The sequence below is a fragment of the Ursus maritimus genome, unplaced genomic scaffold, assembly GCF_017311325.1.
Source record: "Ursus maritimus isolate PB19 unplaced genomic scaffold, ASM1731132v1 scaffold_21, whole genome shotgun sequence".
Taxonomy (NCBI): Eukaryota; Metazoa; Chordata; class Mammalia; order Carnivora; family Ursidae; genus Ursus; species Ursus maritimus.
Window position 1 is genome coordinate 41,610,119 of NW_024424564.1, and position 26,002 is coordinate 41,636,120.

The 26,002-nt window shown below is 39.6% G+C and overlaps 2 protein-coding genes across 2 annotated transcripts in view; one reads left to right on the top strand and one right to left on the bottom strand.

Annotated features, from left to right (window-relative positions):
* Nucleotides 1–2,731: 2,731 nt before the first annotated feature.
* The window catches only part of LOC103676465, a 26,001-nt gene continuing 2,730 nt past the window's right edge, over nucleotides 2,732–26,002 (bottom strand). Inside the window, exons 2-5 of the mRNA XM_040637078.1 lie at nucleotides 25,600–25,861; nucleotides 25,267–25,533; nucleotides 18,360–18,486; nucleotides 2,732–2,846 (exon numbers count right to left, since the gene is read on the bottom strand). Coding sequence (XP_040493012.1) covers nucleotides 2,821–2,846; nucleotides 18,360–18,486; nucleotides 25,267–25,533; nucleotides 25,600–25,861 — 682 coding nt within the window. The 3' untranslated portion in view covers nucleotides 2,732–2,820. The remainder of the gene's footprint in view (nucleotides 2,847–18,359; nucleotides 18,487–25,266; nucleotides 25,534–25,599; nucleotides 25,862–26,002) is intronic.
* TMEM263 (transmembrane protein 263) overlaps nucleotides 25,635–26,002 on the top strand; it is a 25,803-nt gene continuing 25,435 nt past the window's right edge. The window contains exon 1 of the mRNA XM_040637420.1: nucleotides 25,635–25,779. The gene's annotated coding sequence lies outside the window, so the exon portion shown is untranslated. The remainder of the gene's footprint in view (nucleotides 25,780–26,002) is intronic.

Consider the following 26,002-nt stretch of genomic DNA (forward strand, 5'->3'; position numbering starts at 1 on the left):
TGAATAAGGAGTGAAGGTCAACATTGTTTCATGTTTAAAAGGCATTTGCCTTCTTCCTTCTTTCCTTTCTTGTGTCTTTCTTTCTTCTGGAACTCTGTTCTTATATTTTGCCCATTTTTTCCTATTCATATTGTGTTGATGTTTCATTTCATCTTAATTTCTAGCAGCTCTTTACATAGGAAGTTGATAAGTAGAGTGATTAACTCCTTCTGTCTATAATACGGATTGCAAATATTTTTCCCAGTTTACTGTTTATCCTTGACTATGGTTTATTTTACTTGAAGAGGTTTTAGATTTTTATGTAGCCGTATTTACCAAACTTTAAATGGCATCTGAATTTTGAGTCACAGTTAGAAAAACCTTCTTAAATCCAAGGTGATAAAAAAGTTCATTCATTTTCCCTCTAGTACTTTTGTGAAGAAAGGATCCATTTTTCCCCCAAATGATTACCCAGTTGTCATAATACCATTTACTTTACAAAAGCATTTTTACTCCACAAAATGGAGATGCCACTTTTATCATATAGAAAAGTTCCAAATATATTTGCATCTTCTGAATTTTCCATTATATTCCATTGGTTTGTTGTCCATTAATGCACACTTTTTTCATCATTCATACCTCATAGCATGTGTAATATTTGATAGGACTAGTTTCTTCTCATTGTTTTTTCAGAGTTTTGTTGGCAACTATTGCTTTTTTTTATATTAACTTCAGATTTAACTAGCCTAGACTTTTAAAAATGGTTCCTATTTTTATTGGAATCAGGTTAAATGAATATATGAACATTTATAATCTTTTTAATGTTCAAATTGTCCTATCTTTACCAGTGAGAATCATTTTAAGTTGGCTTCAAGGGTTTTTTTTTAAATAAAAATGGTTATAAAAAAATTAAAAATCCCCTTATGTATACATCATCCAGGTTTAACTATTATCGACTAAAGGCCAGTCTTGTATCATCTATAGTCGTCTTTACTCCCCCACCCACGCATTACTTTTAGGCAAATCCCAGACATTATATATATTATTTAATAATTATTATTATTTTATTAATTATAGTATTAATTATTTAATTCATAAAATATTACAGTAGGTACTAAATTATAAGGACTCTATTTTCCCAGCTTTTGAGATATCATTATCATATAACATTGTATAAGTTTAAAGGTGTACAATGTGATGATTTGATACACATATATATGAGAAATGATTAAGAATTTTTTAATTTTTATTTATTTTAAAGATTTTATTTATTTATTTGAGAGAGAGAGAGCATGAGCAGGGGGAGGGGCAAAGGGAGAGGAAGAAGCATACTCCCTGCTGGGCAGGGAGCAGGCCATGCAGGGCTCAATCCCAGGACCCTGAGATCATGACCTGAGCCGAAGGCAGATGCATAACCGACTAAGCCTCCCAGGTGCCCCAAGGATTCCTTTTTTTTTTTTTTTTTTTAAACAGCCACAATGTCACCATCACAACTAAAATTTCCTGGAAGTTGGATTTCTGGGTCAAAGAGCACTTGCATATGTAATTTTGCTAGATATTGCTAAATTCTCCTTCATGAGGCTTGTGCCATTTTGCATTCCTAGTGGCAATGTATGAAAGTGTCTATTAAACAGAGTCTAGTAATATAATCTAATTGTCAAACTCTTGGATTTTGGCCAATCTGATAGGTGGAAAATGAGATTTTATTATGAACCACGTTGAGATATTTTCAAACGCCTTTATATTTCTTTTTCTGTGTAGAATCTATTCAATATCTCTTGTTCATTTTTTTATATGATTCTTGGTCTTTATCTTTTCTACTTGTAGAAATTCTTTATGTATTAAGAGCATTAACCCTTTGTGATATCAGTTGCAAGCATTTTTCTCAGTTTGCCATCTGTATTTTTACTTACCATGGTTTTTGTCATGCAATTTGTTATGGGCTGAATTGTTTTCCTCCCAAGTTCCAACGTTAGGTCCTAACCCCAAGGACCTCAGAATGTGACTATATCTGGAGAGAGGTCCTTTAAAGAGACTATTAAGGTAAAATAAGGTCATATTTATGGGCCCTAATTCATTATGACTGATGTCCTTATAAGGAGATTAGAACACAGACACTGAGGAAGACCACGTGAAGACAGAGAGAAGATGGTAATCTATAAACGAGGGAGGGGAAGACCTCAGAAGAAACCAACCCTGCGACAGCTTCATCTCATACTTCTAGCCTTCGTAATTGCGAGAAGTTAAGTTTCTGTTGTTTAAGCCACCAAGTTGAACTCTGTTATGGCAGCTCTGGTAAACTAAAGCTTTCTAAAACCTTGCCAGATTTATCAGTCTTTTCTTTAGTGTGTCTACGTTAGACACTAGGCTGTTAGTAAATGTCTCCCACTCCCAATAGAGAAATTCACCCTCACCTTTCTGCTAATATTTGATCATTTCATTTTCACCCATAACTGTTTAATTTTAGAATTTTTAGGTTTACGGAAAAGTTGCAAAATAGCAGAAAGCATTCTTGTATAATCCTCACTCAGGTTACCTTGCTGTTACCATCTTATGTTACCATAGCATATTTGTCAAAACTGAGGAACTGACGTTGATACAGTGCTATTAACTAAACTTCACACTCTGTTTGGATTTCATTAGATTTCTTCTGATGTTTCTTCTTCAGTTCCAGGATTTCATCCAGGATACCACATTACACTTACTTGTTGTGCCCCTTTAGGTACTTCTGGACTGTGACATTTTCTCAGCCTTTCCTTATTTTTGATGACCTTGATCCCAGAAGTACTGCTCATGTACTGTGAGGAATATCCCTCCGTTGGGGTTTGTCTGGTGTTTTTCTCATTGTAGACTGGGGGCTGGAGCTGCTGGAAGATCACAGAGGTAGAGTGTCATTCTCATCACATCACATTAAGGGTATGGGATATCAACCTGACTTACCACTGATGATGTTAAACTTGATCACTGTAAAGTTACATTTTTTCCTCCCCTTTTCATGCCCAACTCTTCAGAAACCAAGCCCACCCTCAAGTGCGAAGAGGAGTTAAGTTCCTGTTAAGAAAATGCCTAATTTTTTTTTTTTTTTTTTTTTAAGATCACAGACTATGGACTCCGGGAAACAAACTGAGGGTTTCAGAGGGGAGGGAGGTGGGGGGATGGGTTAGCATGGTGATGGGTATTAAGGAGGGCACATATTGCAATGAGCACACAAACAATGAAGCATGGAACACTACATCAAAAATTAATGAAATACTGTATGGTAACCAACATAACATAGTTAAAAAATAAATAAAATGAACATTAAATTGCACCCAAAAAAAAGATTTTATTCATTCATTTGAGAGAGAGAGCACGTGCACACAGAGAGAGGGAGAAACAGACTCCCTGCTGAGCAGGAAGCCCAACGTGGGGCTCTATCCCAGGACCCTGGGATTATGACCTGAGCTGAAGGCAGACGCTTAACCAACTGAGCCACCCAGGTGCCCCATCTGATGAATTTTTGATGGCAAATGCTCTACCTAAATATTCCACTGCCCAAGCCTCTGCTGTGAGCAATAAAAAACCTGGTCAACCTCTTCAACACTGGCCAGATTCCAAAAATGTAAGTATAGATCATTCAAATGTGATACTTATTTGGTTTTCATGGAAACGTAAAGCAATTATTTTAATTCTATTGAATTGCTCTTTGAATTTGTTTACTTTATGAAACCACATACTTAACATCTAAGATGATGTGGATTATTGTTAGAATGTGCAACTTCATTGGCAAATTAATTCAACTATTTTTCTATAATCACTATTTCCCTAAATAAACACACTTTTGAAAACAATCACATTGTCATAATTTAAGTAAATGATTGCTCTATGTATAGAAAAATAAATGTGGTCCTCCTGAGGTTATGTTTTGGAGTATTTATCAGTAACTGAATTTGTCAGTAACTGTTGTCAGGTATTGAGTTCATTATCCAGTGTTTATTTTTATTCTTGAGCTTTGATTAGTAAACTTCTTTTGAGTTAGTAAACTCTTTTTGAGTTCTACCTGATTTGTATTGTTTTTAGTCAAATGAGTCACAAAGCTCTAAAAAGTACTATTTATGGACACCACATTAAAAAAAAAAAAATCCAGGCCAGTACATATGTAAACCATGGTTGTCCTACATTGGGATCAGTTGTCAACTCTGCCTTTAGATGCAATATGTAATACTGTTGCATCAAGTTTACTTACTGGCAACAAAGCAGTATCTGCTCTTCAGTGACAGGCAGTGACAGTGCCTTCATCCAGGAAGAAAGGGAAAGGAAAACATCTCATTACTTTGTATACTTATACAGTTTCAGTGATAAAGACTTCTGAAAAAAAAATCAATTTCTTACAAGTGATCTTGACTTCTACAGTCTTTGATTTTTCTTAAAATTGTGATTTAATTAACTTTTTTAATGACAAATTTAATGTATGTGATTCTCTAGGCATTTTAAGTTAAAATGCCTAAAATGCGAATTGAGACATATCCATGTGTTTGTATTATAAACAGTAAGCAATCTGTTTGAGATGTTAGGTTTTATCGCCCGCTGCTGAATTTGTAAACAAAGACAAATGTTGCTCTAAGATGTAGTTGTAATTGGCTATGGATGTGATAATTTATTTTTTAAAAAGAAGCTTGTTTGCTCTTGTGTATTATACTTAAAAACTTTTTTAAAATATATTTTTGTAACTTTAAAAATAGGTAAGTTCCCCCTTTCTTTTTTTCTTTCTCTTCCCCTTCTCCCTATTCTTTCCCTTTTCTTTCCCTTTGTGACAATTCAGTCCAAGACCACTAGATGCCAGGGTGGGTTTCCACAGCAGGGTAAGGACACAGGGTTGGGGGAAGATGTTCATGTGGGGTGGGAGCAGAATGGATTTTACAGCCCATATGGAGTGAAGAAGATGTTAGTGTAGGAGGGTGACCACTCCTGTGGAACAGAAGCCCAAGTGGACGAAGGCCCCAACATGGAAGATGGGGCCACACTGGCAACGAGAGGTTGATTACATAGAGCGCGATTAATCAAATAAGTAAATACATTAAAGGTAGTGGGAACCAGGTGTCTCATTGTCAGAGAAAGGATAAATAAATATGGAAAGGGAGAAGGCAAAAATGAACCTTGTGGCATTAATTTCATTTTTTTTTAAAGATTTTATTTATTTATTTGACAGAGAGAGAGACAGCCAGCGAGAGAGGGAACACAAGCAGGGGGAGCAGAAGAGGAAGAAGCAGGCTCTCAGCAGAGGAGCCTGATGAGGGGCTCGATCCCAGGACCCTGGGACCACGCCCTGAGCCGAAGGCAGACGCTTAACGACTGAGCCACCCAGGCGCCCCTTGTGGCATTAATTTCAAATCAGAGGTATTGGTGTAAACTTATGGTTGTCAATATAGAGACATAGAGAAATATAGATTTTATTAACATATCAATAAATATGTGTTTGTACAACCTAACAGCAATGAGCCTACCCAGCGCCAGATCTTGGTTTCCATATACCATAGATAAAGTTGGAACATCTTGTACAGGAAGTTAGAAACTGCTCAAGAGTTATGGGCACATGTCAAAAGGGCATGGGAAGCAACTTAAAAGGGCTCCCACTAGCAAAATCTAGGCCAATCTGAGCATCAGAATAAATAATGATAATCTATTGACTAAAAGAGAAATCCATGAGTCCATATTGATTTAAGTAAGCAAATTAATTGAATATTTGATGAAGAATGGGAATATTTACAAAGTCTCACAATACCTCTGCACAAAATACTTACTAATTACAAAGGGAAGAGCAATGTTATAGTAGATACCACCTTAGACAAGTGATCAAATGAACATCATGAGTAAAGAGACATTGAAATCATGAGCCAACTGACTGTTCGAAATGAGAAGAACACAGTATCACTTCTGTCATACTCCTGCTGTTCTGGTTATCTCTTGTGGCTTAACAAAGCACCCCCAGCTAGTGGCGGGAAACAAAACCATGTTACATCTTCATAGATTCTGCGGGTGAGGATTTGCATGAGATACAGCACAGATGAACTGTCTGTGTTCTATGAGGTTTGGGGTCTTAGCTGGGGAAAAGACTATAACTTCTGGTGGGCGGGGCACTGAAACAGCTGGGGTCTAGAATCATCTGGAGTCTTCTTTACTCAGTTTGGCACCTGGGCTGGGATGATTTGAAACCTGGGCTCAGCTGGGGCTGTCAACCAGAGCATCTCCATGTGGCTCTCCATGTGGTTTGTCTTCTCATGGCCTGGTACCTGGGAGCATCCTGAGAGAGATTCTAAGGAGTGTTACAAGGGACCGACATAGAAGCTGCAAGACTTCTTTTAACCTAGACTTGGAAGTCAACAACATCACTTTCACTTCATTCTCTTGGTTACAAGAGAGTCCCTAAGGCCCACCCAGATTCAAAGGGAGAAAAATTAGACCCCACTTCTTAGTGGGAGAGTGGCAAGGTCACATTGCAGAAGACCATGGGAGACGGGGAAAAAAGACTGGCTCAATTTGATAATTTTGGCTACACTTTCTTTCGCTGTATTGCCTCATTGTCTTCTGGTGTTGAATGTTTCTGTGAGAAGTCGTATATTTCTGAGGAGAACTTAATTTTCTTTCCCTTAAAAGTGACTTGATGTTTTTACCTGGCTGCCTAAATAATTCCTTCTTTCTTTCTCTGGAATAAATTACATACCATAATATTTGCTCATTTCAAGTGAACAATATAATAATTTTTAGTAAATTTATATAGTTCTGCAACCATTACCACAATCCATTATTAGAATATCTTCATCACCCAAAAAGATCCCTCGTGTCCATTTGCAATCGATCCCTATTCACAACTCCCAGTCCCAGGCAACCACCTTAACTTTCTACTTTCAATCTACTTTCTATCCTTATAAGATTTGCCTTCTCTTTTATTCATCATAGTACTGGAAGTCCTACCCAGATGAATTAGGAAAGAAAAAATAATAATACAAGGCATTCAAATCAGAAAGGAAGAAGTAAAACTATTTCTATTTGTAGATAACATATTATATATAGAAAACCCTAAAGACTGTTAGAACTAATAAATACAGTAAAGTTGCAGGATACAAAATCAATACACAAAAATCATTGCATTTCTATACCTGAATAATGAACTATCACGAAGAGAAATTATGAAAAACAATCCCATTTACAACTGAATCACGATTAGAATACCTAGGAAGAGGGGCATCTGGCTGGCTCAGTGAGGAGAGCATATGACTCTTAATCTTGGGGTTATGAGTTCAAGCCCCACATTGGGTGTAGAAATTACTAAGAAAAATTTTTTTTAAATTTTAAGATAAATAAAATTAAATACCTAGGAACAAATTTAACCAAGGAGGTGAAAGACCTATACACTGCAAACTATAAGACATGGGCGAAAGAAACTGAAAAAGATGCAAATAAGTAAGATATTCCATGCTGCTCATGAACTGGGAGGATGAATATTGGGGTTTTTTGGAAGAATTAATATTGCTAAAATGTCCCATACCACCCAAAGCAATCTACAGATTCAGTGCAGTCCTTATCAAAATTCCAATGGTATTTTTCACAGAAATAGAACAAATAACTATAAAATTTGTATGGAACCACAGAAGACCCTGAATAGCCAAAACAATCTTGAGAAAAAAACAACCAAGCTGGAGGCATCACATGTCCTGATTTCAAATTATGTTACAAACCAATAGCAATCAAAATAGCATGGTATTGGCATAAAAACGGACACATAGATCAGTGGAACAGAATAAAGCCCAGAAATAAATCCATGCATATATTGTCAGTTAATTTGCAACAATGGAGCCAAAAATATATAATGAAGAAAGGACAGTCTCTTCCATACATAGTGCTGAGAAAACTAGACAGCCACATGCAAAAGAATTAAATCACTATCTTACACCATACACAAAAATTAACTCAAAATGGATCAAAGACTCAAACATAAGACCTAAAACCATAAAACTTCTAGAAGAAAACAGGTAGTAAGCTCCTAGACATTGCTCTTGGCAATAATTTATTGGGTTTGACACCAAAAGCAAAGGCAACAAAAGCAAAAATGAGAAAGTGGGACTACATAAAACCAAAAAGTTTCTGTACAGCCAAGGAAACCAACAACAAAATGAAAAGCCAGCCTACGGATTGGAAGAAAATGTTTACAAATCATATGTCTGATAAGAGGCTAATATTAAAAAGTATAAAGAATTCATACAACTCAATAGAAAAACAATCTATTTTTTATTTTTTGTTTTTTATTTTTTTTAAAGACACATTTCTGTATCAGCATCATGATCAGACTATTACATTTAGCAATCAACAGCATGGGTGCAAAAAAATACCTACATTAAAACCTGTTGTTGGAATGCTTTATATTTTCCATAGAACAGAAACTAAAATAACTTGTTATACAATTAGTCACAAAGACTTTGAGTTTTTTGCCCATACACATGATATTGTCTAAAACATGTCTTCTTTGCAGCAGCTAGGCCCTGCCCCCACTGTGCTTGAGTTCACAAATCTGTTGAGTCACAAATCTGTTGTAACCTGTAGTTTCCCTATCACTTCTCTGGCTCTCCTCTCCAGCTAAGCTTTGTTTCCTGGCAGTATTGAAAACCTCCTGCCTCAGCCATTGCTACTGCTGCTGCTGGAACCACTGCAGCCACCTTGGCTTCATGGTTTGGCAAAGTACTGGCCTCTAACACCAAAGGGGCCAGAGCTCCTGCCTCCAAAATGTCCTCCTTTAATGGGTCCAAAATTTGAAGACTGACTGTTGTAACTGGCAAAAAATTATATTCTGCCACCTCCAGCATTGCTTCCAACATTACCAAATCCATTATAGCCATCTCGCTGCCACTATATCCACCACCACCTCCACTGCCACCAAAGCCCCCTTGCCCACTAAGTTTCCTCCATGACTAAAGGTGTCATTCTCACCAAAACCACCTCCATGACTACCACTAAAGTTTCCAGAACTACTTTGATTTCTTCGGCTGGATGAAGCACTTGCTGTCTCTTGCTTAGATAGGGCTCTCCTTACTTCACAGTTGTGGCCATTCACAGTGTGGGATTTTTGAATGACAATCTTGTCTGCAGAGTTATGGTCATCAAATGTTACAAAAGCAAAGCCTCTCTTGTGGCCACTGCCTCGGTCAGTCATGATTTCAAGCATTTTAATTTTCTCATACTATTCAAAATACTCTCTTAGATGATGTTCTTCAGTGTCTTCTTTAATGCCACTGACAGAAATCTTTTTCACAGTTAAGGGGGCACCAGGTCTTTGAGAATCTTCTCTTGAGACAGCCCTCTTTGGTTCCACAGCTCTTCCATCCGCCCTGTGCGGCCCTGCATTCATGGCGGCATCCACCTCCCCCACAGTGACGTACGTGACAAACCCAAAGCCTCTGGAGCGCTTGGTGTCGGGATCTCTCGTTAACACACAGTCCATAAGTGTTCCCATGGCTCATCACAGCTATTCAGACTCTGATCGGTTGTTTCAGAGCTCAAACCTCGATGAAGAGATTCCGCAGCTATTCAGGGTCTTTGGGAGACTCTGACTTAGACATGACGGTGGTGGGAGGGGAGACTTTCACAATGCTGACTTGGTAGTGTCCGTGGGCAGAAAGGCACAATCTGGTTTTTTAAATGGGCAGAGAATCTGAAGAGCTATTTTTCCCAAAACAGCTTACAGATGGCCAACAGGTATCTGAAAAGATGCTCAATATCACTAATAATCAGGGAAATGTAAATCAAAACCACAATGAAATAATCATCTCACACCTGTTAGAATGGCTATTAGTAAAAGACAAGAACTAACAAGTGTTGGCAACGATGTGGAAAAAAAAGGAACCCCTGGGCACTGTTAGTGGGAATATAAGGCACAGCCACTACGGAAAACAGTATAGAAGTTCTTAAAAAAATTAACAGAACTAGCATGTGATTTAACAACCCCACTATGGATATTTATTCAAAGAAAACAAAATCACTATCTCAAAAGGTATCTGCACTCCCATATTCAGTATAAAATCATTTACAATAGCCAAGACATGGAAACAACCTAAATGTCCATCAATGGATAACGAAAATGCAGTATACATATACAATGGAATACTATTCACCCATAAAAAGGGAAATTCTGTCATTTGGAACAATGTGGATGCAACTTGAGGGCATTATGATAAGTGAAATAAGTCACAAAGAAAAAGACAAATACCATATGATTTCACTTATACATGAAATCTAAAGAAACAAACATTTTACAAAAAGCCACTCAAATATATAGAGAACAGATTAGTGGTTGCCAGAGGTGGGGGGTGAGGGGGCGGGCGAAATGGGGAAGGTGGTCAAAAGGTACAAACTTCCAGTTATAAGTAAGTCTTGTGATGTAATGTACAGCATGGTGACCGGGGTTGAAAATACTGTATTGCATACTAGAAAGTTGCTAAGAGCGTAGATCTTAAAAGTTCTCACAAGAAAAAAATGTGATGGATGTTAACTAAACTTATCATGGTAATCACTTCACGGTCTATACATCTATTGAAACATTATGTTGTACACCTTAAACTAATACAACAGTACATGTCAATTATATCCCAATTTTAGAAGGGATTTGCCAGGGCGCCTGGATGGATCAGTCGATAGAGCATGTGACTCTTGATCTCGGGGTTGTGAGTTTGAGCCCAATGTTGGACATACAGATTACTTAAAAATAAAATCTTAGAAAAAGCTAAAAAATTAAAAGAGATTTGCCTCTTCTGGAAATGTCACATAAATGAGATCATGTAATATGTAGTCTTTTGCATCTGGATTCTTTCACAAGTGGGAAACATTACTGAGGAATGTTGAATCATATGCACTAGAAGCACTGGCAGAGGCAACCACAGGAGGTACTGATAAAAATCATGAAGAACAGAATATTAAAGTAAGCCTGATAAATTATGAAAATCAGGACTTCAGAGTAAGCCTGATAAAGTATTGTGAAAAAGACGTCAGAGTGAGCTCAATGCACCTAGTAACAAAAATGTAAAACTTGCTTCTATCCATTAAAAGTAGGATGATGTATAACAATTGTAGCTTTATTTCCAGATAAATAGAACTAAAAATCCACTGTAGCTTTGTAGCCACTTGCAGGTAACTTGTATGTATTCTGGTATTTTTTCACTCAATAATAAAATTATCTAATTGTACATTTATGAATTGGCATGTTCCTTTGGGTCTCAATTTCTCATTTCTCCTACATACACGGCATGTTTTTGAGGTTCATATTATGTTGTTGCATCTACCAGTGGCTTGGTCCTTTTTAACTGCTAACCAGTACTCCATTGTATGGATACACAGTCTATTCTCATTGTTCCTGGTAGTTATGTTCTATAAAATCACTTCGAACACTGAATTTAGTGAATACTTACTCATTGACCATAGGGGAAATGCGGGGGTGGTTCCTGCAACATGTCTTTTTCATCAACTAATAATATATAACCTTGTTTTGTGTGTGTTTTTGTCTGAAGACACTGTATTTACTATATAGCGTTGATTCATTAACATTGAACTCATGGCAAACAGCACTAGAACTCATGCCTGAATGAAGCTTCTCTAACACAAGTCTTTTTTTCCACAAGGCACATCACAACCTTCTTGAGTGTAGGAATGCTAGCCAGCACTTCAGCCCTAGGCCTGGATGCTTTTTTAAACAAAATCACCAACAAAAAGCACACAAGAAAATGTGAAAAACATAGCACTAAATAGACTGCAAAAGGACAATTATGTACAGGAACAGAGCTGAAACAAGGAGGCAGAGTGTCGCCTAGTCTGACCTCAGCTAGGAACATGTTTGTTGGGTGACTCAAATTCTCTGCTGCTCTGCACATGTGCATATCCAAGAATGGCCAGGAAATTCCTATTGATTTTGAGGTTACAAATAGCTTTTAGCAAGTAGGCAAATCTGCACATGTAGAATCCATGAATAATGAGAAATGACTACTATATTTTATCTACTCACCAAATGACAAACATTGTGATTATTTCGACATTTAGGCTATTGTGAATCATTCTGCTAGGAACATCTGCATACAAGTCTTTGTGGAAATATTTGCTTTTATTTCTCTTGGGCAGATACCTAGGAGTGGAATTGCTAGGTCTTATGTAAGTTTGTTTACCTTTTTAAGAAACTGCCAAACTGTTTTTCAAAGTGGTTGGACCATTTTATACCCCCCACCAGCAATGTCTGAGGGTTCCAGTTTCTCTATGGCTATAGTAAAATCACCATAGGTTGTAGCATATCTTTTGATAAAAACTCTTTTTTTTTTTTTAAGATTTATTTATTCATCAGAGAGAGAGAGAGAGAGAGCACTTGCACAAGCGGGGGGAGTGGCAGGCAGAGGGAGAAAGAGGCTCCCTCCTGACACAGGACTTGATCCCAGGACCCTGGGATCACAACTCAAGCCAAAGACAGATGCTCAACTGACTGAGACAACCAGGAGTCCCGATGATAGGCATTTTTGTGGGTGTGAAGTGGTACCCCATTATAGTTTTGATTTCCATTTCCCTAATGACTAATGATTTTGCACATCTTTTCAGGCATTTATTAGTCATTCATATATCTTTTATAGGTGAAGTGCTTATTAAAATATTTTGCTCATTGGGTTTTTTATTGGGTTGTCTTTTTATTATTAAGGTCTTTCTATATTCTGGATACAAGTCCTTTATCAGATACATGATTTGCAAATATTTTCTCATGCTTTGTCTTTCTACTTCAATGGTGTTTCATGAAGCACAAAAGTTTTAATGATGAAGTCTAGTTTATCAATTTTGTCTTTTCTGGAAGTGATTTTGGTATTGTGTCTAAGTGATTTTGGTGTTGTATTTTGTCTAACCCAAGATCATGAGGATTTTATGCTGTTTTCTTTTCAAAGTTATATTCTTTATCTTTTAACGTCCAATGATTTTAGTAGAATATTGTGTTGGCCGTTATTGAGCAAAGTTTCCCTAAATTATTATGTATCAGTCAAAATGTAGATTTTAGTTTTTTTCAGAAAAAATATATTTTTAAATTTTGCTTATAAATATTTCTATGTTCCACTGTTTTGCTTTTCTTCTTAGGGGAGAATTAAGTATTTTGCCTGTCTTCTATTATTTGCCATTTGCTCTAGTCTTTTTTATGTTTTTCTTTTATTCTGTTTCATCTTTCCTTTTCTCATTTCTAATCTCTATGGCCCTAACTGTGCTTTCAGTCATGCCTAGTCTTGCTTGTGCTTCTTATAATTTAGTCTTTATTTTTTGTAATGGTTTTGTTTTTCTTGTTTCTTCTTTGATACCTATCACTTAATGCTTCACCTCCTCCTATCATCTAGCTAGCACCTCCTATTATCTGACCATTTCTTTCCTTAGCTCTTCTACTTCTGCCATGTGTCTTCCCTTCTTAGGTTTAACTAAAGCACTGAGTTTCTGAAAATTCACACTGGGATATTAGGTAACCGTTTTCTTTTGCTTTGGGTCAACATTTTTTTGTTAAGTTTCTTTGTCCCTCAGGGAAATTTTGTTGCCCCTTTTCATCATTTTCTTACAGTATCACTTTAAGTATCTTTTTTAAAAATTATATTAGATTTAAAGATTTATTAGTTATATATTCCTAAAGAGGTTAGACGAGGCCAACTTCTAGGTTTTGCATTACCAAATACATTGGTCACAGAAAACCTCCCTAATATTAGAGCAGATCTGAAGGAAGTGAGGAGGAAGCCAGAAATCCCAAGCATTCTAGGAAAGGGAATAGCAAGTATGAAGTCCCCCAAGGAAGGAGAGTACTTGACATGTTTGGAAAATAGCAAGGACCAAGCTGGCTGGAGTAGGGTGTTTAAGGGGGCAAGAATAGAAGATGAAGTCAAGGTGCAAGATACGGGGAAAGAGTACAGCTCTCACAAAGCCTTTGTAGGAAGCAAAAGGATTTTGGCTTTTACTCTGAATAAGATGCAAAGCCACTGGAAGATTCTGAGCGAGAAGTTGACATAATCTGATTGAGATTGTAAAAGGATCACTCTGAATACTTTGTTGAGAGCCGACTATATGGGTGCAAGCATGAGAACAGGGAGACTGGTTAGGAGACTACTGCAATAATTCAGGTGAGAAATGATGGAGATCTGGACCACAGTGGTAGCAATAGAAATGGTGAGAGATGATTAGATTCAGAATGTATTTTGAAGGTACAGGTAATAAGTTCCCCCAAAGACTGGATGTGAGCTATGAACAAAAGTGAGTGCTCAAGATGACTCCAAAGTTTTTGAACTGAGCAACTAGAAGGATGCAGTTGTCATCAATTAAGTTGGGAAAGACTGATGAAATATGAGGTTTGAGGGGCAAGATCAGGAATTAGGGCTTGGACATCAACTTTGAAATGCCTGTTATACATCTTATCTGGAGACTTCTAGTAGACAATTGCTTATACATACAAGCCTGGAGTTCAAGGGATAGGTCTGGTCTAGAGATATTAATTTAGGAGTAATTGGCATATACATAATATTTAAAGCCATGATACAACAACTAGAAGAGTAATTGAAGTTACTCAACCTAGGGGGTCACTTTTGATTAAGATAACTGAAGCCTGAGCCCTGGGTCTCAATGTTTAGAAGTCAGGATGAGAAAGCACTGAAACATGAGATTCGTAAGCCTAAAACACCAGTGAAGACCTAGTAGAGAACCCAAGAACCCACTCACAGGGCAGCCACCTCTTCCGCATTGCCATGAGGTCATGTACAACACACAGCCTCTTGGGAAGAGGTATGGTAGGGAAGACCACCCTGAAAGACTAAGCATTTATCCCTAAAGAGGCTAAATTGACTCTAAAACGATTCTTTATTTTGGAAAGAGACTGAGTTACCTATAATAACTGGCAATTTGTGATTTTTCTTCTACCATCAAAGAGAATCGAAGCATCAAGGCAAGTTATAGGAATAGAGTGCTATAAGTTTTACGGATTTGGGTACAGTGTGAAAAATTTAGATTCTGCTATATTGATCAACAATTCAGTCAAAGACATCCATGTTTCTCAGCTCCCCTGAAGCTCTGACAGCCCCAGTGGATCCAATTTACTCCCAAGCATCAATAGCTTGAAGGCAGAAGATGTTGTGCTTCAATTGTCTATCACAATACAAACAGCTACTATATACCGACTTCTTACTCTGTGGGTAAGCAGTTTAATACATTGTTCCTTGATCATCATCACAATCTTAGGAGATGAGGACTATCAGTCTACATTTTAGATATCAGGGAAAAGAAGCCCAGACAGTAACCTGACCAAAGCAGCAGAGTCATGATTAAAACCCAAGTCTGGTTATAGCACCCGGACTTTGATTCACCGTATCATATTGCTAGTCACATCACCTTGAAACTTAGGTTTATCTACTCAAAGCTCCAGGAATCTTGAAGGAAGGCAGGGGGCATAATTAAGGCAAGCCACTAGAGACCAACTGAGCCGAGGGGGTTGGAGGTCACACCTTTTATAAGCGTAGAGGCATTGACAGATATATCTTGCTCAAATTTTGTCACTCCTATAATCCATCTTCCTAAGAAGCACTGGGCTGTGGGACTAGTGGTCTATTTTGGGACTATTAACTAGCACAGAGGCTCTGAAAAGCTAATTAATCTCTTGGCAAATAAATGATTAGACCCCATGTAAGGATGTGCCCTCAAAGTAAAGAAGGAAAGTAGGTCAAGGAATCAGCAATAACAAATTTTAGCATGACAGTTTTAGATCTAGGGAGAGATTAATGTTGGCTCCTTCACACTTTGGTGAAGGATTTGTGAGTATAGATGACAGATTTCAAAAGTTGCTCTAAAACAAGGTTTCCTCTCCTGGAACTCATTTGCCTTTGCATATTGTTTGATATTAGTATTCCATGTTAGGAGAAATCCATTTTCCCTAGTTACAGAGGACTTGATTTAAGATACTAGATATCCTCAGGTTTTTCTTCAACTGTAAAAGAGAGACCATACTCTTTATAATGCATACAGTATTGCCTAAATCATAGGTGGGAAGTTGTACCCAAACACAGGCCAAACTGAGAGGCTCTCTTACTGTAGTTTGCACAAATCCCAGACTGTGTCTGTGTTATGCTGTCACATGGAAAATGTTAACTCAGTAAGTCTCCCATCTCAGGGTAAACACACAGGTTCTTTCAACCTGACTATTGCAGATGACAATGAAGACCCTATGGTTCAACTTCGGGCTGCTCTACTGTGTATTATTTTTTAAAACTCCACCTTGCCCATCTTCACCAATTGCCATTTAACTCTTTTATCATTGAAAAGGCTTCTGCCAGGTGAACTCTGCTACCATTTTGGGTGCTTTGTCCCAAGGTGAAGTTTTTATTACTAGTTCCCTTCATGGGTCTAATATCTATACTAGATATGGGTGGAAAATAGCAACCATTCCACTCCGCCTATTTGTAAGTATCCAGCTCAAGTCCTTACAAAATCAGGCACTTAATATTTATTAAAAGATAACTTCCTCCACCTCCTTATCTTAGAAGCTCTCTGCAGGCCACATCCATATCTATCTTTTCTGTATTCATTTAGTCCTCAGTGCCAGACCACTCATTTTGACATTTATTTACATTATTCTTCAATGATTTATAAATGCTTAATGTGCCTATGTCTTGCCTTAAGAGTGAACTACCTAGGGATAAGATTTATATCACCTATCTTCTAGTGCTAAACACATGGATGGTATGTAAGAAATGCCCAATGTTTTGGTTAGATTATCCTGGCTACAAGAAACAAAGGCTATAGCAGTTCCCTCAACTAATGAGAGAAACTATTCAAAGAGAAACCAAAGCCAAACAGCCCATAGGAAGAGCAGGGCCTGCAGCAGAATCAGGCTATAGGGTACTTAGCATTCTACTACTCTAGAGGGTTAGAACCAGGGGTAGAACCAGATTCAAACTGGGATATATAAGTTGTTTTCCCTAGGCATATAGACTTGAGTCCCAATAATTCTAGTAGGAAAGCTGGTTTGAAGCTAATCCGGTAAGGGATATGGAAAGATAATAAAAGTTATCTTTTAGATATAACTTTAAGTTTTATATATATGTATTTAAGATAACTTTTATTATCTTTCCATATCCATGAGCAACTTCCTCAATCATAGAGAGTCCACCAGTTCATGGTTATAGACCTTCATGAAGTCTGGTTACACTTATTGTCCTTGCCTTCCATGAGACGTCTACACTATCATCTTCCCAATTTCACCTCCTTTTTTTGACTCTAGCTCAAATGGGTTTTTCTTTCTCATAACAAAATGATCCCTTTCTAGAAACCAATTTCCTACAATAAAATGGTTCCTAAGATCGCAATATAGCAATAGTCTATGAAACCATCCACATTATTTCAACCTTACCACAAATTGTATTAAAATTGTTTTCTGGGGCGCCTGGGTGGCTCAGTCAGTTAAGCATCTGACTCTTGGTTTTGGCTCAGGGGATGATCTCCGGGTCCTGCGATCCAGCCCCATATTGGGCTCTGCGCTCAGCATAGAGTCTGCCTCAGATTCTTTCTCCCTCTCCCCTCCCCACCCCCTCCCTGCTTGCTCTTATGCTCCTTCTCTAAAATAAATAAATGAAATCCTTTTTAAAAATTTGTTGTTTTCTTTTCAATAATTGTATTCCCTCCTTTTTGGAACTACTGGGGAAAGAGAACACTAACTTCAGTGTACGCATTGTAGGCTGTGCTGTCTCTTCTGACCTTGGAGGAGTTAGGGGAGAGACTGCAAAAAATGCAGACTACCCTGGGCTTGAGAAAATTCTAAGTCATAGGGAAAGATGAGCCAGACAAATCTTCAATGGCTGAAAGATGAAAAGAAGATCAATTGACAAAAGAAATAAAAGAGAATCTCTAAACAATTATAGACTCTCTGTCCCAGCTCTAGGTTAGGAGACTTGGACAAAATTGCAGAACTGGAAAAAGAACTGACAAACACCAAAGAGGAACTTGAATTCAGGGCTAAAAAATGGGGTAAGTCAGATGGAGATTTTTCTCTAAAATTCACTATAGCTGAGCAGAAAGAAGAGATACGAGGGAAATCTGATGATATGGAGTTCCTAACTAGGAATACACAAATTAAAGATGACTTTATGAAAGCTATCAAACTACAACTGGTTGACCCCAAAGACATACCAGATATGAAATGCTTGACTCCAAAATTTTTCTTCTTCAGGAAAAAATTTCTTGAATCCCTGTCAAGAAACTTCAGGAAAACAAAGACAACAGTAGCTACTGATGTTGGAAGAGTTGGTAAATAAAACAACCTGGTGCATTGAGACCCTTTAAGCAGCGAGCTCTATGGCAATCTGGTGAAGATTCATACTCACCCAGAGAACTATGAGTGAGGCTGAATTCTGCAAGTGAAACTGGAAGGCTTCCAGGGACTATGCAGTCTTCTCTGCCTCTTAGAGGGCGCCTGGAGCACTTAAAGCAGAATGAAGATCCTGGCCACCACTGAAAAGGGAAACGAGAAAGTCCATCAAAAGGAGGTCTTCTGAGCACTAGTGGGTGATGTCCAGGATGGGCCATTAGCATGGACTCTGAAATTAATATCAAATTAATCCACCTGTATCTCTGCTTCATCTCTACATAATATGATAGAGATTATAAAAGTTTTAGGACATTTTAAATCATTCTTAAACTAGATATTTACTCAAGAGAAATAAAAGCATGTTTATACGAAAACCTGGACACACATTTTGTGATAGCCCAAAACTGGAAATAATCTAAGTGCTTTTTAATTGGTGAATGGATAAGCAAATATTCTCATCTTCATCCCCTTTTCCTAGGTCCAAAGGAGAGCAGCCACATATGCTCGTACACAGCAGCACTTCATGGCATGCCCACTTGATGAGCACCCCATCAGTAACACAACCTGAGTTCAAAGATGCTCAATTTGCTTCTATGTTTTTACATACTTTTGCCTACTTTGCCTGCTTGACCACTATTGGCTACTGGTACGCTCTCAAATGTCTTTACCTCTACAGTACAGCATTAGGAAACTAATTTGCGCAATAAACATGTTCCCGCAAAGCTGTAAATTAGAGTTTTTGAAATCCAAATATATTTTCCCACAGCTCCTTAGTGTCAGAGATGTTTTATCTTAATTTGTGATAATCAGTTGGCAGTGACTTTGAACTTCAGTTTTAAGTTACTCCACTATAAACCAAGTAGTTCCTCATTTGTACAAAAACATTTTTTTAAAGACTTATTTATTTATTTGAGAGAGGGAGAGAGCGAGCTTGAGCATGAGCATGGCGGAGGGGCAGAGAGAGAGGAAGACAAGCAGACTCCCCACTGAGTGGGGAGCACAACTCAGTGCTTGATCCCAGGACCCTGAGATCATGACCTGAGCCAAAATCAAGAGTCAGATACTTAACTGACTGAGCCACTTAGGCACCCTTGTACAAAAACATTTCAATGCACCATGAACTTATTTTACAGAAAAGAAAGGACAAGTTCTTTCATAATGTGAATTATGCACTAATAATTTATCTTTTTAAGATTTAGAATTTAGAATTTAATTATCAGGTGGGCTACTGTTGTTGTCTTTGTATTCATAGTGCCCTGTGGCCCTACCTCATCTCAACTTTTTTACGATTTCAACATTTTTCTAAAATCAGGCTTATTGAGATATAATTGACATGCAATAAAATTGCTCTTTAAAATTTCTTCAAAACTCTACAAGTTTTATTTTTTTAAAGATTTTATTTATTTGTTTGACAGAGAGAGAGCGAGAGCGAGAGCACAAGCAGAAGGAGCAGTAGGCAGAGGGAAAGGGAGAAGCAGGCTCCCCACTGAGCAGAGAGCCTGACATGGGGACATGGGGCTTGATCTCAGGACCCTGGGATCATGACCTGAGCTAAAGGCAGACACTTGACTGAGCCACCCAGGCGCCCCAAAACTCTATGAGTTTTGAAAGATGCAATGTGTAACCCACATCACACTCAAGATACAGAACAGTCCCATCACCCAAAAAAGTCCCTCAAGCCACTTTGTAGTCAACACTTCCCATGCAACCACTAATCTGTTTTCTTTCCCTACAGTTTTGGCTTTTACAGAATGTCATATACATGGAAACATCAGTATATAGGTATTTGTATTTGCATCTTTCACTTAGAATACATTTTTTTAAAAAGATTTTATTTATTTATTTATTTGACAGAGAGAGACAGTCAGCCAGAGAGGGAACACAAGCAGGGGGAGTGGGAGAGGAAGAAGCAGGCTCATAGCGGAGGAGCCTGATGTGGGGCTCGATCCCATAACGCCGGGACCACGCCCTGAGCCAAAGGCAGACGCTTAACCGCTGTGCCACCCAGGTGCCCCTCACTTAGAATACATTTGAGATTTATATTGTTATATCAGTAGTTTGTTCCTTTTATTGATGAGTAGATTCCATTGTCTATACAAACCACTATTTGCTTATCCATTCACCAATTAAAAGGCACTTAGATTGTTTCCAGTCTTTGGCTAATATAAAATGTGTGTCCAGGTTTTTGTGTAAACATGTTTTCATCTCTCTTGGGTAAATATCTAGGAATGGTATTGCTGGGTCATATGGTAAGCTTGTATTTAACTTTATAAGAAATTGCCAAACCGTTTACTCAAGTGTCTCTCTACTATTCTGCAGTTCCATCCACAATGTCTGGGAGTTCTAGTTGCTGCATATCCTCAATAGCACTTGGAATTATTTTTATTGTGACCAAGGAATAATATTTCATTGTGGTTTTGATTTGCATTTCCCTAATGACTAATGATGATATCATTTCTTTTGCCATCCATATATCTCCTGTGGTGATCATTCAACTACCCCAATTTTTAAAAAAGATTTTATTTATTTTAAAGAGAGAGAGCACGAGTTGGGGGAGGGGGAGAAGCAGAGGGAGAGGGACAAGCAGACTCCCTGCTGAGTGGGGAGCCCAACATAAGGCTTAATCCCAGGCTTGAGATCATGACCTAAGCTGAAGTCAGACACTTAAGTGAGCCACCCAGGCGCCCTAACTACCCCAATGTTTTTAAAACTGGTTTACCCGTCTTTTTATTGAGTTGTAGAATTCTTCATGTATTCTGGATACAGTCATTTATCAGATATGTTTTGCAAACATTTTCTCTCAGTCTGTTACTTGTCTTTTCATTTTCTAAACACTGTCATCCAAAGAGCAGACATTTTTTATAAATTATTTTAATGGAACTTCGGGTGCTGTAAGAAATTTTTTGCATATCCCAGGATCACAAAGGTTTTCTCCTATGTTTTCTTCTAAAAGTGTTATAATTTTAGATTTATGATCCATTTTGAGTTATTTTGTATGTGGGGCAAGGTATGGGTTGACAGGTTGTTCTTTTTTTCTTGCAAAATAGTGTTCGATTATTCCAACATTTTCTTTTCTTTTCACTATCTTTTGGTAAGTTTCCATTTATCAGACACTCTATATAGAATCTACAAAAATGAAGGACATCCTTTAGCTTTGGTGTGACAATCCTATGGCTAGAGATGGGAGGACAGTTCCCACTTTCTTTGGCAAGAAATGCATAAGTAGTGTGCTTTCTGCTCTAGATATGCATTGTATAGGACAGTCCAGAAAGAACTGTCAATGCTCCCTAGACAGGGATCACCAGGAACACACCAGTGGTTCAACTAGGTGCGCTTATTACTCATTTCAATGAGGGAAAGAACACACCATGGGCATCAGTGACATGTCTCAGTAAGAGGAAGGACTTATACTAAGATTTTGATCTGTGTTAGATGGTTTGGGGAACTTTGCTTTAAACTGGATGCTGTCAGGAAGCAGGGGTAAGTCTATGATTGAATATCTTAATAAATCTTTTGTAGAAAGAGGGAAGACTAGCATGAGGCTAAAGCTGTAATTGGCAAAGAGGTAACAGTCACTCCCATTATTTGATATTTTCAGTTTAGATATTCCATTTGGTGGCTTGGATAGGTTCATGTTTCTGTCTATGTTCAGACATGGTTATGGAGTAGTCTTATTTTTGTCCTGATCCATCATGATCATGCAGTGGCCTTTTCTGATGTTGATGTTCTCTGAAACTGTTTATGTTCCAAAGGAGACATCAAGGCCTAGCTAAACACCAGGCCAGCTCCTAGCAACACCAAGACCTGGCTGATAGCACCAGGTCAGCCTTTTGATGTCAGGGACTGCTTTTTTCTCTCAGAATATAGTGGTTGAGAACTTAGGCCGTAGAGTGAGAAAAAAACGTGTTTGATTCCAGGATCTGCTCTTTACTGGCTGTGGGTCCTTGGATAAATTATCTAACTTCTCTATGCCTCATATGAATATGGGGATAACAGTACTTGCCTCATTGGATTACTGGGAGGAATGAGATATGTGCTAAAAACTTGTGTCAAGGGGCATGTGGGTGGCTCAGTCGGTTAAGCGTCTGCCTTCAGCTCAGGTCATGATCCCAGGGTCCTGAGACCGAGTCCTGAGTCGGGCTCCTTGCTCAGCAGGGAGCCGGCTTCTCTCTCTGCCTACCGCTCCCCCTGCTTGTGCCCTCTCTCTGACAAATAAATAAAATCTTAAAAAGACTTGTGTCAAATAAACCATGATTCTATCACAGAAAAGGTTAAGAAAGCTATTGGGGCGCAGAAAGGAAAACCAAGAATAGTCAGGTAACTGTGCCAGGAAAGTCAAAGAACAGTAAGAAAGTAAGAATAGAAAAGCAAAGTAATTTACATTGGGTGATAATCTATATAAAGCTGTTAACTGTCCAGCTCACTTCAAAATGCCAGGATAATGCAACACATTCATAAAAACATGATGGAACACAGGAAAGTATGTGGACCTTATACCAAGTGATTTGTCATTTAAATGAATTCACATAGAAACACTGAGAAGAGTGGTCGACAACTCAACAATGAAAACTATTATTGTGTCCATGCTAGGAGGTAGATTTATGTGATAGAAAGTTGGATTGGAATCACTTTCAACTTCAATGCCTATAAATAATTTCTTGCTTTCATGTTTCTGGTGTACAGCTTGCTTCTTTCTGGCCCTTGCTTTTTGAACGCCCCATCTTGTTAAGCATGCAATAGCACATCTAATTTCTAGTTTTTCAATAATGCAGAAGGCTCTCTGCGTGTAACCAACTAGAGGAAAACTAAGCACTTTAAGAGACTGGATAATTAATATAGGCTGCACTTAGAATTTATTCCATTAAAAGAAAATTATTGACTGAAGGCTCCATGGACCCATCATTTTAAAACATTATACAATCTTTCAAAATAACATCTAGAAATGGCTTCATTTTAATAATCTGAGAATGAGATTTCACAGAACAGGAATCAAGACCTGTGTGGACTCAGTCTACACAATGAAGAGGGCCTGACTTCCTTGAGGCTCCTTCTGCCACACCAAGGTACCCCAAATCAAGATAGCATCCTTCTGTAGAAGCCATTTCATCATGATCATAATATTTTCATTTTAGATCTAGGGGTGGGTGGGCATGGAGGGGTGCCACTCACTTTTACAAGTTTGAAAACTGAGGTAGTAAGAAACAATGGGGTCAGCCTTACAAGGAATACATGCCTACCTATATATACTGGCAGTTTTATAAGGTTCTGGTGAACTCACAACCTCCCAAAGAGCTTACCTCCATCTTGGTTGGTTTATGTGGTGGTTTTTAACCACTGCTATGGATTACAACATTAATAACTGTAAAAATGTCCAATCTCCCAGGAACCGCCTCAGTTTTACTAATCATTTATACTTTAACACTGATTAAATTCTCTTGTAGAGAGAAGTGCAAGGGAAGAACAGTATTAACTGTCCACTTTATAATTCCGCCTAGTGTTCACCCTGGAAAAGTTACATATTAAGGACAGAGGTTTCTGTGATAATAAGAAAATAGAGTAAGTACCCAAATCTTCACATTTTGGGTAAACACCACAATCCTCAGAGCCTGCTAATCATCCAAATCATATTTTACCTATTTTATTTTTGTAATTTTTTTTAGAGAGAGAGAGGGGGGAGGACGGACAGAGCGATACAGAATTCTAGGCAGGCTCCATGCCCAGGGCAGAGCCGGAGACGGCTGGATCATGGAATCATGACCTGAACGGAAATCAAGAGTCCCACGCTTAACTGACTGAGCCACCCAGGCACGCCCAACCAAATTGTATTTTAAAGTGACAATATTTGTTAATTTCCCCCCTTTAAGTTCTGGAAAACTAAAATATCCTGATAGTCTTAGATCAACAGTCTAAGTGGATTTGATTTGCTGCTTTGATAAATCGATGACCAGACTGAAACCATAAACTATATTTAGTCCACTACATTTATGACCTGGGTCAAAGTTAGCTTCTTCCAGGATGTTCTCCTTGGTTAGAGTGTCTTTTTCTGAGCCTGGTCAACAGTTACTATTCGGTTGCATCATCCTGATTATTTTGCTTTCGGCGGGGGGGGACATTTTGTGAGGTTACTGACTGGTTGCTTCGCGTGTGTTTTGTCTTGCTGACTGGATCGTGAAGGAAGATCTCAGACTTGTACAGGAATTCACATTTTGGAAAGCCCTTTCACACCCACCATCTCTTGATACTCTCAAAAAACCTATGATGGACTTCCTGCCCTCTTCATGTTAAGCTGCGGAAGGAGGGGCGGAGAAAGGTGAGTGGGTCCCATTGACCTAGTTGAGCAGCCTCCGCGCCCCTCCTCTCCTTCCGTCCCCACAACACCTGCAGTTAAGAGTGAGACGCCTTCCATCGCACAGAGCTCAGGTGCAGACAGCGTCATCTCAGCGCCACACGCTTCTCCACACCTTCCAGAACGGCAGGCAGAGCTTCTGCCGCGGCGGGGAGGCGAGAAGAGGCACCCTGCTAGTCAGCAGGTGGCGAGGGAGGGGCGCCACGCCAGGTTTCTAACTTCCGACTCACTTCTCTATCCACTACCAAACACCCACTCTCCTCTTCGAGTGCCTGGCGAGCCCTCGGCACTGCAGGAAGCCGGGCGACCAACACCAACTGCAGCGGTTCTTACTGCCAATTCAGGGGCAGGGCAGCTTTATAATAACGACCACAACGTCCCTGTCGCCACCTCTGTCACCTGGGCAGTAAGGGCGCGTCGAGAGCCCCACAGCGAAGGGCTGACAGAAGGCCCAGCTCATCAGTCTCGTGAGGGGAAGCAGGGAAAGGAAGATTGAAGCCCAGGGACTAAGAGCGAGCCCGAAAAATTGGCCACCATCCCACCGTCCCTAGGGCAAAGGTTCTGAATTCCGACCGACCGTTACTCGCAGCATAACGAAAGCTTCGCGAAGTCGCGGGGAGAGTGCTTGAACCGTGAAGGCCGCCGCCAGCGCGTTGCCGGGGCTCCGCGCCCCTCGCCCGATCTGATTGGACGGCGGAGGAAAGGGGGCGGAAGGCCCCAGGACAAGGCGCGCGCGCAGGCGGACCAGGGGTTCCCGCGGAGGCACCCAGGGGGCCAAGGGGCGGGAGCAGAACGGGGTGGGCGCCGCGCGTGCGCACGTTCGGAGGCGACCAGCTGGGGGCTGCTGGGAGAGCAGGGCAGTTCAAGAAACGGGTGGGCGTGTGCCGAGTGGGCGCGGGAGGGGCCTGGCGTGCGCGTGCGCGTCGGAGCCGGAGCCGCGGGAGGAGGCGGGAGCTGAGGAGGCGGTGGAGGGGGCGGGTCGCGTCCGGCGCCACGTCCGCAGCCGGAGGCCGCTACTGCCGCCGTAGTCAACCGAGTCTTCTGGCTCCGAAGCTTGAGGAGGCGCCTCCCGAACCCGCAGCTGCCCGGGGTTGTGCCAGTTGCTCAGGCCACCGCAGTCCTCCTCGGTGCTGCCCGGTTCTTCCGCCCAGCCCCGGCTCCAGGCGCCGACCCTCGACCCCGGAGGTGAGTAAGTAGGGCTGGGAGGGCGGGGGGCGCCGTCCCGGCTTCCTGTCCTCCTCTCTGTCGCCTTCTTCCGTTAGCTCTCCTGCACCTCATCACCTCCGGGCCTGGCTTCCCCAAGCGGAGCCTTT